Source organism: Lissotriton helveticus, chromosome 6 (genome assembly GCF_964261635.1).
Source record: "Lissotriton helveticus chromosome 6, aLisHel1.1, whole genome shotgun sequence".
Lineage (NCBI taxonomy): Eukaryota > Metazoa > Chordata > Amphibia > Caudata > Salamandridae > Lissotriton > Lissotriton helveticus.
Genome location: NC_136067.1, coordinates 1916056002 through 1916070477, shown reverse-complemented (window position 1 = coordinate 1916070477; position 14476 = coordinate 1916056002). Strand labels below are relative to the sequence as shown.

The 14476-nt window shown below is 42.8% G+C and overlaps 1 protein-coding gene across 3 annotated transcripts in view; it reads left to right on the top strand.

The window, feature by feature from the left end:
- LOC144763874 (xanthine dehydrogenase/oxidase-like) overlaps nt 1–14476 on the top strand; it is a 385606-nt gene that overhangs the window by 160575 nt on the left and 210555 nt on the right. For all 3 annotated transcript variants that reach the window (XM_078649867.1, XM_078649866.1, XM_078649865.1), the window contains exon 12: nt 2779–2872. In XM_078649867.1, the coding sequence (XP_078505993.1) occupies nt 2779–2872 (94 nt within the window). The remainder of the gene's footprint in view (nt 1–2778; nt 2873–14476) is intronic.

The window sequence follows — 14476 nt, the reverse complement described above, 5'->3', positions numbered from 1 at the left end:
CTGTTTTATTACTGTGGTTTGTAATCAACTATCAATCATCAACTTGTTGAAGGTTAACTTTAGTGATTGTTACAAATGGTTGTTCGACCCTTATGCCACTTAAAATGTAATCCAGGGTAGAATGAAGATTGAGGTGGTGACCAAAGATCGCACTTTGCTCAATAAGAAGTGGCACCAAAGCAACGTATGGCATATTTAGTGTGCTGGAAAAATCAGCAGAGAAAGACCTTGAAGGTCTGTTTATTTCATATTTTAGAATAAGCTGCAATTTTCTTGACCTGCTCATAAAACCATGGCTGACTAAAAGTGGGCATTTACCCTCTACAACAGATAGGTAAAAATTTGTGAAGATTCTTAAAACAACATTTCTAAATCTGTTGAAAGGATTCCTATCATTCAAGTTTCTAAGCACCAATTTCACAATACAGCCATATAGCCTGCAGTAGCAGGCTATACTGGCCATTAAAGACCCGCTCCATTGTTAAAGGCCGAAGCCGAAGTAGAAAGCCTTTAACAAGGGAGCAGGCCTTTAATGGCCGGTATCTCCCGCTATGGAGGTCTCTATAAGGCTATTAGAATATTTCTCCCCTAGAGTGTAGAATGTTCTAAATAGTAAAACAAAGACCTCACAGAATTCGAGGCGGTTGAAATCCCCCTGGGCTCTGTGAGGCCTTTGTTCACAGCAACAGCTGTGAATGGAAAACATTGGAATGTTGCTCTCCGGGCATTCTATCAGTCAGTAGAAGCATGGAGCACTCCATTGTCTATAATAGATCGCGAAACATTCCAATGTTCTAATCTCTGTTGAAACAGCCAATGCAAAGATTTAGTTTCAACTGACAATGTCAAAGAATAAAAAAATCCCACTTCCAGAACCAAATGCAAAAGCAGAAGAGAAAAGCGATTCCTGACTACCAGACCCTGCCTCTGGAATGTAATGTAAAAATCATATTAGACCTTGGTGTAATGGTCTGTTACATGTAAGGATTCTTGCAAAAGGAAGAGTTCTCCCAATATATTTTCAGGTCCAGAGGGGGGAGAGAAAAATAAACTAAGCAAGAAGAGTACCTCTGGGTGAACCTATATTACTTTATCATAAGAATCTATCAAAAAGATTTACAAAGTTGGATGCTATAGAAAAAGAGAAAGGCCTGTAGTTACTTTAAAGACATTATTTTATTATTTTTCTTTATCAGTTTTCTTTTTTTCAATTTTGCTGTTTATACATAAATACAATTTATTTAGTAACATGAAAACATAATCATAAATAACAAGCCTACAAAAGAATTTTTTATATAGATTTCATAAAGTGCACTTGAAGCAAAACACCCCTAACAGTTTGTCATATCCTATTACCATTCATTCTCTCATACATACCTTACATACCTCTACGTTAACTACTAAAAAACAAATATAGACAAGCGAACAAAACTTTTACATAAAATTAACTCAAGAGTGTCTCAGGTGGACCACTGTAGATGTAGATAACAGGGGTCCTACCACTTAGTCATAAGCCGATCTATACATTGTTTTCCAGTCAGCAAAACATTGTCCAGGTCTTTAGTGTGTACGGCCTACGTACGTTTCGGTGATGATAGATAGTTAAATCACCTTCTTCAGGGCCAAAGCAATGTAAGGATTCTGCCACTGGCAAAAGCACTGATAACCAATTGAGAAACTATACAAACTATACACATAAATATCCAAGTGAACAATCAGGGTTAAATAACAAACAGTGGCTCTCGAATGCTGATGTGTTAATATAGATCTCTGTATTCACCCGCAAATTGGAATAACTATCAAGTCTTGTGATTGGTAACTTTGATCGAGGAGCTACAAATGAAAGACCACTGGGCTACATGACTTTATGTTCAGATGCAACTGCTTTAAAAGACCTGCACCAAGCTGAGGGGATGTGGCTTCAACCTACAAATCTGCATATATACTAGAAACTCTTAGGACTTGTACTAATTTTCTGTATGATAAATACATCTGCCAAGCCTGGGTAATAATGAGGAATCAACATTGCAATTTACAATAATTTTCCTGAGAGTTAGCGAAATAGTCAATGAAACCCTACTATACATAAGGATTACCAGTCTTTGGAAAGTGCAAGCGTCTAACAAGTTCTGGCTTTGGGGGACTATTTTTAGGTGTATGTAAATAAGTCCGTGAGCAAAATGCAATCACTCAAAGTGAAAGCATCTAGTGCTTGGAATGGGATGGTCTGTTGATCTATACTTTCAACTAGGGTGGGAGGGAGTATCATTTGAGTGACATGGCAACAGACCAATGATGAAAGAGTGTTGGTTGGTAGGTCCTTTATATGCATGTATTTTTGTATGATTTTATTGAAAAATATGAGGCTGGCAAAACAACTAAAGTTATCTTTAAGCCAGACCTAAAAAGGTTATTCATGCATTCTAATGTAGGGAGCAATGTAGTGAGCAACTCAGCAACTACGTGTAGCTGTCAGGTCACACGCTCAGTAGATATAATAAAGGAGGTGGTACTACTCAAGGTTCAGATTCAAGTCAAGTGATCAAAGTGTCTTGATGACATAGCCCTGATGTACTCTTGGGTGACCTCACAACAGCACCAATGAAAAAGTCAACAACTTTGTCACATAAATGCATTTGAACTTGCCCACCATCGCTGACCACGACAACATGACCTTTTTTCAATCTGTATTATATTTTGTTAGGTGGCATAGATTTATTTGTAGTGCTCTGATTTTCTGACAGAATAGATTGGAATACTTTTATTTATTTTTTCCAGGCTGTTGGGGGAAATATAATGACTGCCAGTCCAATATCTGACCTTAATCCTGTGTTTATGGCAAGCGGAGCCAAATTGACCGTGATGTCAAAAGGTAAGCCGGGGATATACCTGTTCATAGCAACATTCATAATAATCAAACTATAAAGAGCGTGTTTGTCTAGCACAGAAAAGAGACACAAGTTTTCTGTAAGGAGTAGCACGTTGTTCTGAAGACATTATGCAATACAGGGCACACGTTCTAAAAAATAGAACTCATTGTTTTGCTCTATAATGATTATTAAAAGTGAGATGTTGAACCAGTTACACAGATGAATGCATTGTACCAAATGGACAAGGTAGCACCGGGCTTCACAAGTAGCACATAGGCTGGAAAATCCTAGTCTGTCCCTATAATTTGAGTGACACAGACAATGACAGAAGAACCCGGAAATGTGATCCGCTCTAAAGGTATGATAACAAGGACATGCCAATGATAAGACACTGAAACACACAATCACTAAGAGAGGCAGATCCTGCTTACATACTCTAGTCCAGTATATTGCAGGAATTTACAGCATTTCCTTGATTTGATAGATGCATTTGGGACCATAATTGCCTCCTTTGGTGAATATGGGGCCTGAGATATACTGAGATAGTGTTGCCCCACACCCCTGCTAACGCGGGATTACTGGTTACTAATTATCTTTTCCAAATCCCATTTCCTGTCGACTGAATCGTTGGTACCTGTCTTGAGTAAAAGGTAATCTCGCAGTAAACAATCAATTTAAGAACTTACACCACTCTAAATGACCACTGACCAAAATTAAGTTTTAAAGATTTAATATAAAGTCAAAGATAACTGAAGATACAAACTTCTCAAAATGAGATTAAGAAGGTAAATCGGTATCACTATGAACATGAACTTTTTGAATAGTCTGAGTCTGAAGAACAAAATAATAAGTACAACTTCTAATAACATGAGCGTTGCCAAAATGAATACAAGTTGCAACCTCAAAGTCATTACAGAAAGAAAAATGAAGGTTAGTCTGTCCCTACACTACACTAAATGACATCCCTACTTAGCAAGATCTTAACCCTCTAGGTGTCAGCCGTGGTGACTTCCTAAGAAGATCACGCACTTCTCTTTGTCTCTTCTCTGATAATGGGTCTCTCCTGATCAGCCTAACTGCCTACCCATCCGCTTCCTTAGGCTCCCAAAATCATCTGCTCTGCTCTCCTCCCGGGTCTCTTTCCCTAATACCAAATCACATTTCCAATAGAAACGCCCCTTGGGACGCCCCTCACGTGGTACATCTTTCCGCGGCAAACTCCATGATGGTACTCTTGAAGACCCTCGTTAAAGTTGGCCTTGGTTCCCAGGCGGCTTCTTCAGTGCGCTGATACCCCCTGAAATTCCTGGAAACTCCTACAGGCCTGCGCAAGGCGCCACTGAACAAAGTCCCTTTCATTCGAGCTGATTAGGACCCTCGCACCTGCATACAGCTCGTCCTGCAGTGGGCCTCAAATTCCAGACTTCACCATATCTTAGGCCATAAAACACTCTCAGAGCTCCATACTGGACACCTCACGACCTCTCCTCTAACGAGCACATGACGATTTAAACTACATGACATTATCTGTTCTGGCCTACTTGATTTACATGCAGCAGGTTCCTGCACTCTTAAAACGTTAACTTGATTTAAACAGCAAACATTCTTAACTAGCATACGTTTCTAAAATAACACATCTATAAAGCATATACTTTTAACCCTAAGTTCAATAGTACATTTTGAAAGAACCATGTCAACTTTATCTCACATTATTTTAGCAGCACGTTCAGGTTTGCTGTGAATTGCCCTAAGGCCTACACAAAATACTGGAATCCAAGTTACATTTAATTCGGACATGACTCTTTTAACATGAGAGAACCATGAGGTTTTCACATATACTCCAACATTTCTACATTTAATCTCACACCGTTATAATTATGGTTACTCTACTTAACATTCTATACGTTTCGCTATTGAATATAAAACACTCGTGTGCAAAACATGTTTAAACTAACTACGTGCTTGTAAATATGGCGTACTTATACATTTTTTTCAAACTTGTGCTCTCTCAGTCCCCCCTTTGATGACCTTCAGGGGTCATCATCACCAAGACATTAAAAATGTAGAACCTTTTAAAGTGAAGTCAGGGTAGTACCACTTCTTTTCATACTCTCTAATGCTTTCAGACTTTTATATTGAGTGTCCTGCATCGCTGTCAACTCTTCTTCCTGTTTCTTCATAGCTCTCTGTAACCTATTTGCTCTATACCATTGATACAAACGCACCAATCCCCACAAAGTGATTACACAAATCATTACTATGATGATGGGCTTCAATATGTACCAAACGATACCCTTTCCTAAGTTGGCAAACCAACTTCCAACTTTACCCATTCCATGACCTACTTTTTCCCACACATTTACCTTTGCCAGGTCCTCAATTTCGTAGTGTATGGCAGTGATGTTTTGTATATACTTCTCTAGAGGCTTTGAATTGTCTGGAATGTAAGTACAGCATTCCTGTACCTTCAAGGCCCTACAGACTCCTCCCTCTTTTGCTAACAGAACATCTAAAGCAAGTCGGTTCTGAAGAACCATTGCCCTAATCGATTGCATCTCCCCTTCTATCAGCATCAAGGATCTTGCAGTACTGGCAGATAGCCTATCTACGACTGTAGCTAACCTCCTGATCTTAATGTCATTCATTATCAATCCTAAGAAAGGGAATGCAGCACCTATTACATCTCCGACTACTTCTGCTGCACCCAGCCCTCGCTTCCATCTAGTTGATATTTCTTTCTTAGGCGTGTCTAAATTCTCAACATGATATATTTTAGGGAAGACAACAGCCAGATAGCATGATCCGTACCAATTATCTGGTAACTTCACATAGGCATATCTTCCACATACAAAATATACATTTGGTATTGCTTGCATCCCTTTCATGAAGTTCTTAGAGTAGTACTCCAATTGAAAAGCATGTTCGCAATTGACTTGTCCTACATAAACGTTTTCATAGTAGGAGTAACTCCTGTGAATGCACAGTTTCCCCCGTTTCTCCTTATCCAAAGCAATTGGACCAATACTACCTTTTCGTTGTTGTGCCCTTTCCTCCTTGGTCCAATCTGTTTCCCCTTGTCCTGATGCCTTCAATATCTTCTGCCTCCTGTATCTAGTATCTACCTGAGCTATAAACTTTTTCTCAACTTCTGATATTTGACAAGTCAGATTGTTGATTCGAGCATGTGAAGTATCTAACGTTCTCCATGGAATAAACCATTTGTGTAACCTGTCTTCGCTTTTGTAGTAGTCCCATTTGTTCAAATGCTTGAAATTCGGAACCTCTGGCAATGTCGAGTCGAAATTCGAGAAGTAATACTCAAATCCGTCTCGTCCATAAAACATACTTAACAATAAACTGCACGTTATCCCATATGTCAACGGGAGATGATGGTATTTGATACCCTCCTCCACCGAAATTGGTAATTGCATACAGACATAGCAATCCTTTACCTCCATGGCATCAACATATTCATAAAGCAACTTAGCATAAGCATTTGACTTGTAATTCCCCTGTGACTCATCCATGTGTAACCTTTTTACTTCTGCATCTAACAACGCTTTGTCTTTCTCATTGATGTTTCCCTTCTCCTTAATAATGGTAGTTCTCGGTGTTGACACTCCCTTATCCTCCTTAACTGTGGTTCCATCCCCTTCGTGTCCCGCTAGGAATGAAACAGTTACCACTAAAATTATAAGAGAAACCACTACTCCTAAAAATGTAACAGCTATACATTTTGCCCTGCGGTTCGGGTTGCCAGCCTCCATGTTCTCAAACAGTGTAGTTTTCGACTATCTTCCAGCATTCACTTCCTCTTCTTTTCAAACAAAGTCTTTCTCTCTTGCAATGTCTTTCTTGGAACACTTGGAAGCTTGACAATTTGTTTCCGCAAAACAATTCAAAGTCCAGTAAAAATAGACAACCCTAGCCCTTCTCCATCCGCTAAAAGGAAACCCCTACCATTTTTTCTTCTTCCACTCGGCGCTAGGTTATCTTGCAACAATTCACAATTTCTTTTCAAAAGTCTTATTTTCGTCTGAAGTTATGTATGACTCAAGGAGTGACACTACTTCTTCATAAATGTCCATCCGAAGTATCATTCCCTCAGGTTCTGGACAGTTCGTACCACACCATGGAAAGTCAACTTTTTCTAGGATTATTCTCCTTATTTCGCTCAAGACAAGTGGACGGACGAAATTGAGAGTTAGCGTTTTTTCAATTTCCACTCCTGGTACTATCAGTTCTACATCCACAATTACAAAGGGGTCCGTTCTAATCAAGATCACTTTCTTCACCTTTCCAGATCTGCACCCCCTTGAAGACATTCGCAATATGATATTAGTCCACAACAATAAGTGCTCCTAACATTTCTACTACTCGCTCAAGCATTTCCAAACGAAGAAGAGTTCCCTCCAATATTGGATATCGTGAACAGCAAACTGGAAACTCAACTGTCTCTAAAAGCAATTTTCTTATTCCACTCAGAAGAGCAGGATGAACGATGTTGAGTGTCAGCAACCTTTCGGTCTCCGCTCCTGGCAGTAGAAACTTTATTTGCACTGTGATGATCGGGTCAGTTCTGATCAGTTCCACTTCCCTGATCCTCCCTGTTCTGTGTCTCCCAGACATCTGCAACGAGGTAGGTCCAATCGGGAGTAGAGTATCTTCTGCTAGGCACTCGCACCCTACTTGATCTTCTAAGACCCTCCTCGGCTTGATCCTGGATATCTTCTTCTGGATCTGAGTCTTCGGATATAGGAGTAAGCGTTTCTTCCTGGGCCGACCTCAAACTTAGCCTTCTTCTCCTTGTTGGCCAAGTGGCAGCTCCAAGCCTTATTCTCCTATTCCTTGTCCTCCCACTTGGTTCTTGATCGCTCCGATACGGATCTGAGTCTGAGTCGTATTCACTTCTGCTCTCTCCTTCAGTTGCGTCTTCTGTCTCACTGCCGTCCTGCCTTCGCTCTTCTTCTGAATCCGATGCGTTCCCAACTTCTTCCGACACCTCCTCAGCTGCCTCAATCCCTCCTTGCGACTCTTCTTCCACTTCCGGGCTTTCGTCTGGGATGGGAGCTGTTCCTTCTAGAGGTGCTGGAACTCTTCTAGTATGGGATGCATGGATCCAATTTGGCAGCCCCCCGCACTTCACCGCGGTGTTCGTGATCAGGATTACTTGAAAGGGCCCACGCCAGCGAACATCTAGGCAGTTCTTCCGGACGTGCTTTTTAACCAAGACCCAGTCCCCTGGGTTCAGGTCATGACACAGGTTCCTCGCTGCTGGAACTTCAGCCGCATGCACCTGAAGGGACACAGAATGGATGGCGTCAGACAGTCCTTTACAATAATCCAAGATCAGATCATCTGTAATATTCAATAGAGCAGTAGTTGGAACTGTAGGAAGTCTCATGGCCCTCCCCATCAGGATCTCGTGGGGAGAGAGACCTGTCCTCCTATCTGGTGTGCTGCGCATGCTCATGAGCACTAATGGAAGAGCATCTGGCCAACTCAAAGATGTGGATGCCACTACTTTAGCCAATCTATTCTTCAACGTGCCATTCACTTGTTCCACAATTCCTGAAGCTTCTGGTCGATAACTACAATGCAGCTTTTGATCGATATTCAGTGTGGAGCACAACATCTTCACTATTTCGCTGTTAAAATGTTTTCCTCTGTCCGATTCCAAAGAGGCAGGCACCCCGAAGCGCGGTATCAACTCCCTGAGCAACAATTTAGCCACTGTGAGTGTATCGCACCTACGTGTAGGGTACGCTTCAACCCATCTGGAAAATACGCATACAATCACCAACACATACCGAAGGCGATTGACTCTTGGCATCTCGATGAAGTCTAGTTGCATTCTATTGAAAGGCCCCCCCGACCTCCCAATGTGACTCAGTGTGACTGGTGTTCGTTTGCCTACGTTCAGTTGTTGGCAGGTAACACATCGCTTACATACTGATTCTGCTGCTATTCTGAATTTCGGGCAATACCAAGTCTGCCTAAAAACTCTCATCATAGCATCCCTTCCTAGATGTACTGGACCATGTATTTCTCTCGCCATGGGATTAGCTAATTCTTCAGGTAACACAGCTCTCCCATCTGCTGAAACCCCAAAATCCATTTCACTTCGCACACAGCCTGCTATTTCCCATGCCTTTTTCTCTGTTTCAGGTGCGTTCTCCTGCATTATCCTTAAATCCTCCCAAGTGTCTACAGTTTCTAACATCATACTTAATTCAGTCTTTTCTTCTGCACCTTCTATTTCCACCTTTGAGAAAGAATAACTTTGTTCCGCACAATAGCGTGCGACTTCATCAGCATATCTATTACCTTGTGACACAAAATCTGTATTCTTAGTATGAGCTACACACTTCACTACTGCAATGTCAACAGGACCTTGTAATGCTTCTATCAGCAATCGCACAAATTCTCCATTTCGAATGGGCGAACCAGAGGAGGTCATGTAACCCCTCTGAGACCACAACTGCCCGAAATCATGAACCACACCGAAACCATATTGGCTGTCCGTGTAGATGGTGACTCTCTTTCCATTTCCTGCTATGCAGGCACGAGTTAGGGCAATAATCTCTGCTACCTGTGCGGAATGTACTCCTTCCAGGCAAGCGGCTTCCACAACTCCAGTAATGGTACAAACAGCATAAGCTGCTCTCAACCGACCAGTATCGTCTCTTAAACATGAGCCATCAACAAAGTAAATTTCATCGGGGTCAGACAATGGCTCATCCACAATATCTGGTCTGGGTTTCGTGCATAGTTCAGTCACATCAAGGCAATCGTGGTCTTCACATCCTTCGCCTTCTATTACCGTAGGTAATGGCATCAAAGTAGCAGGATTCAAGACAGAGCATCTCCTGAGAGTCACGTTTTCTGCGGCAAGTATAACTTGCTCGTAACGCGTGAGCCTGCTATTGGTCAGATGCTGCGTCTTCGTCCTGGTCATTAACAATTCAACTGAATGCGGTACATACACCACCACTGGATGTCCCATTACAATACTTTCGCTCCTTTCAATGCTGACACCCGTTGCGGCAACGGATTTGAGACATCCGGGCAACGCTGCGGCTACTGGATCTAATGTAGCCGAAAAATATGCAACTGGTCTACGGGCATTACCGTGGGTCTGTGCCAAGACTGACAAAGCACATCCCTCTCTCTCACAGCAATAGAGTGAAAATGACTTTTCGTAATCTGGCATTCCCAGAGCCGGAGCACGACATAAATCGTCTCTCAGCTGTAAAAACGCCACCAGACATTCTTCATCCCATGGTACCGGATCACTCACCTCCTTGTGCGTCAGTTTCTGTAAGGGCTTTGCTTTCAGTGAAAAGTTAACTATCCACTGTCGGCAGTAACCCACCATTCCTAAGAACATTCTAACTTCTCTCTGTGTTGTAGGCGCATTCATTTTCATTATCGCCTCAATCCTCTCTGGGGACACCTTACGTTTCCCTTTTTCTAACCTGTGCCCTAGATACTGTACTTCTGTCAGACAATACTGTAACTTGCTCGGAGATACCTTATGTCCATTTTCAGCTAAATGATTCAGTAAGGCAATTGAATCTGCTTTACAAGCTTCCTCTGTCTCTGACGCAACAAGTAGGTCATCTATGTACTGTACCAGAACCGAGTTCTGTGGCAGTATTAGATTCTCAAGATTCTTTTTCAACAACTGATTAAAGATGGATGGACTGTCTGTGAATCCTTGTGGGATTCGACACCATGTTAAAACGCGATCTTCCATTTTAAACGCAAAAAGGTACCTGCTCTCTTCATCCAATGGGATTGAAAAGAAAGCCTGACAAAGATCTATCACTGTGAACCATTCTGCTTGACATGGTATTTGAAACAATATTACTGATGGATTCGGTACCACGGGACAACATGAAACGACTATGTTGTTAATTTTTCGTAAATCCTGAACTATCCTAAACTTCCCGCTAGGTTTCTGCAAACCCATAATCGGGGAGTTACAAGGACTGCCCACGATTTCCTTCAGTATTCCCTGCTGTATCATTGACTCGATCACAGGCTTTATTCCCGCAATCGTTTCCTGGGACAATTTGTATTGAGGCGTTCTTGGAAACTCAACATTTGGTTTTACCAGAATTTTTACCGGTTCTACCCCTTTAATCAATCCTATATCTTCTCCTGTGAAATCCCACACCTCTGACGCCACTGCATCTCTTAAGTCTTGTGGAAGATCTTCTACAGTCAGAGTAGGATATAGTTCTACACAGAATTTTGAATTGGCCACCTTAAAGGTAGCATCATCGTCGGTAGTCTGTACCTCCACTCCTTGTGGGGTGCAGTATATGGTGCAATTCAATTTGCATAACAAATCCCTACCTAACAGACATACCGGACTCGAGTCACAAACCACAAACTGATGTTCGTTCATGTGGTTTCCAATTTTCACAGACACTGGTTCTGTCAAGGGACTAGTCATTCTTTTATTTGCGACTCCTACCACTTGAATTGTTTCCCCTGACATTGGCAAGTCTGGAACTACCGCTGATCTCAGAGTCGAACGAGTAGCCCCAGTGTCCACTAAGAACGTAGTGGGACACCCTGCCACTTCTGCCTCAACAAATGGCCCTCTCTGATCCACTTCTAGAACTGCCCCGAGGGTACAGTCTTCTTCACTGCTCACCCGTTGTCCTGTCAATGGATCAATGTAATAACATTTTTCTTCCTCGATAAACAGAGGCATTTGTTTAAAGACCTTTCCTCCAGCTGCTATCTTCGGTGGCTGTGGGAATTGGGCCCGTGGAGCCGAAGTCCCCCCTTTGGCCACCTTACTGCTTGGGACTGTCACTTTTTGCACTGGGTCTTCTTGGACCTGCTCTTCTACTTCTAGCTCTCCGTTTTCAGGGTTAAAGGGACACTCGCGTCGCCAATGCCCCACCTGATGACACAGATGACACTTTGTCGTTTTCTTTAAAGTGGCAAAGTCTATCCTAGGTCTCTGCCCTTCTTCATTATCTTTGTTCTGACCATTTGGTTTTCGTCCCATCCCCTGCTTCTGCTGGCCACCCTTCCCAGCGGACTGCATTTGCACCACCATCAATTTCTCCTTTAGATTCTTGGCTTTAGAATCTATCTCGTCACTGCAGTACCTCGCATATCGTAAAATCTCATCTAGTGGTTTGTTCTGCCAACAGATTAAATGTTGCTGTATCATCAAACAAATATCAGGTCTCAACCCCAAGACAAACTTTGACACGAACTGCCCTATGTCTTTGGGATCCATTACATCTAGTCCACTGTATTGCTTGAATGTTTTCAACAATCTTTCATAAAACTCGTGAACTGTCTCCTTGGGTTCCTGCCTTGTTCGGTCTATTTTTACCCAATCTATATCCTGTGGTGGTACCTTATCTTTCAGCCATGCTATTACCCTTTCATACTTTCGCATGACAATCTCAGATGGTCCATTTGTTCGAGCATCCCTCAATGGTTCAGCATTTGGCCATTCGACACTAGTCTTACAAGGGGTCCACAGATCAGATGGGACCACGATGTCAAACAACGTGTTCAAATCTATCCACAGTACTTTCGAGATTTTAACGAACCTCTCTACCTGCTTATACCATTCGACTGGATTGTCCCGCAACTTCGGAAATGAGTTGGTAAATGCGGCTAAGTCTCCTCTACTCCAGGGCACATGTACATAATTTCCATTTGATATTTCTCGCAAAGGGAATGCCTCCATCTGCATTACCCTTCCCTCAGGGGTCATCACATTTGTACTTCGCCTAACTGTGCCCTTTTTCGACCACCTTTCTTCCCATTTATCCAGTTCTCTCCACACTCTTATCCCTGTTACCAACTCTCTTATGTGTGTTTTTAATCCAGTAGTTCTCTTCTAATCTAGATCTTGGTCTGCGTACTGTAATCTGTGGTTGCTCTGCAATGCCCTTGTCCTAGACAAATCCACGGCATACTTGTCTGCCAAATCAGTCAGTTTTTCATGAAACGCTCTAGCTTTCCTAGTAATATCCTTTGCCATGAACAATAACTCATCCTGTTCATACAATTCTATCCTTTCCAAAGGCAATGTTCCATCTATTATCTCATCAACATCTGATTTTAAACTGGTAACATCAAGCCTTTTTGCCTTTATTTCAGCTTTCAAGACACTCAATTTAGCTCCTCCATCCGCATCTCTCCCATCCCAGCTCCGAGATCTACGTTTAGGTATGGGTGAATTATAAGGAGTCCTCCCCTGTTCCCATCTCTCTAGATCCCATGCCTTTCCGTCTTCTCGGGGTGGGTGGTGAAACACTCCTTCATGCCTCATAGCCCTTCTCTCCCCTTCCGGGCTAGTTTCACGGGATGCAGGGTAAGATGTTCCCTTACTCCCTCTTTCTTCCCTACTTCCCTGTGATTCCTGATTATTCGAGGCGTGGCGGGACCTATCGCTGTTCTCCTTTCTCCAATGTTGAACGTCTTCCCCAAGTGTATGATGAAGGCACCTAAACCTATTCTGAAAAGCCCGTACCGCCTCATCTCCTCCGTTCCCCCAGAGACGGGACATTTCCTCACATTCTACAATCTTAGTATTTTGTTCCGGCTGTTCTCTCTGATTTGTAGGACATGCATCCCCTCTATTCTCTTGACTTTGGCCTTCCCGGCCCTGACTGCTTTCGCTGGCCCCACAATGAGATACTGTCCCGTTTCCCCTGCTTTCCCACTCTGGTTCCGTTCTTGTCCTGTTACTCGGAGATACTATGGACCCGTCCCATTCCCTCAAATCAGCTCTTAACTCTGAAAAAGATCTTGGCCGCGGTCCCCTTAGATCCATTGGTCCTCTCGGACCTCCCTGTTCTGAATTGGGACCGACAGTTGTGTCTAATGGGGTGTTCCACGTTACCGAACCTGGTAATTGTTTCCATGCATTCGTCACATTATTCCTCCTTTCCATCTCAATCCTTTCCCTATCCAATTGCCTTTGTTGTTCCCCTCTATCTCTCTCAGAATTATAGATCGAAACTATGGGTCCTATGGTAACAGGCACTTGAAGAGCGTCTGGCAATCCCACAGACTCAACCCTTTCTGTGGTTGGCGTTTTCTGCACCACAAACCTTCCCACTACACTCTGTACAGTGTTGTTTGGAGGTGTTTCTCCGCCTTTGCTAGGTGTCCATTCCGATATAGGGAGTGGTGTATATCCCTCTATCTCATTCCCATCTTCCCTTGCGAGCCCTCTATCTTCTATCAATCCCACTCTCGGAGGTGGTCTATCCATTAACAATCTGTTTATCAGATTGTCCTCCGACTCGCTTTCCTCGTCTTCTTCCATGAGGTTTCCTCCTCCTGACACCTCCCTCATCGGATACATTTTCTCCACCTCAATAGTCTGTACCCTCCAACGCTTTTCCTCCTCATCCCATTTGGAATCTCGCACTGCCCTTACCGATCGCGTCAGCCTTTGTTGACGCCTGTTCAAATTTCGGTCGTGTGCAGCCTTAATCCATGCATTAAGAGCCTCAAACTGTGTTGGTCTAGGTGAGGGTTTCAATGAGGACATGGTTGCTTTTAGCCGATGTAACACCTCTAACTTAAACGTTCCATACTTCGGGAACTGC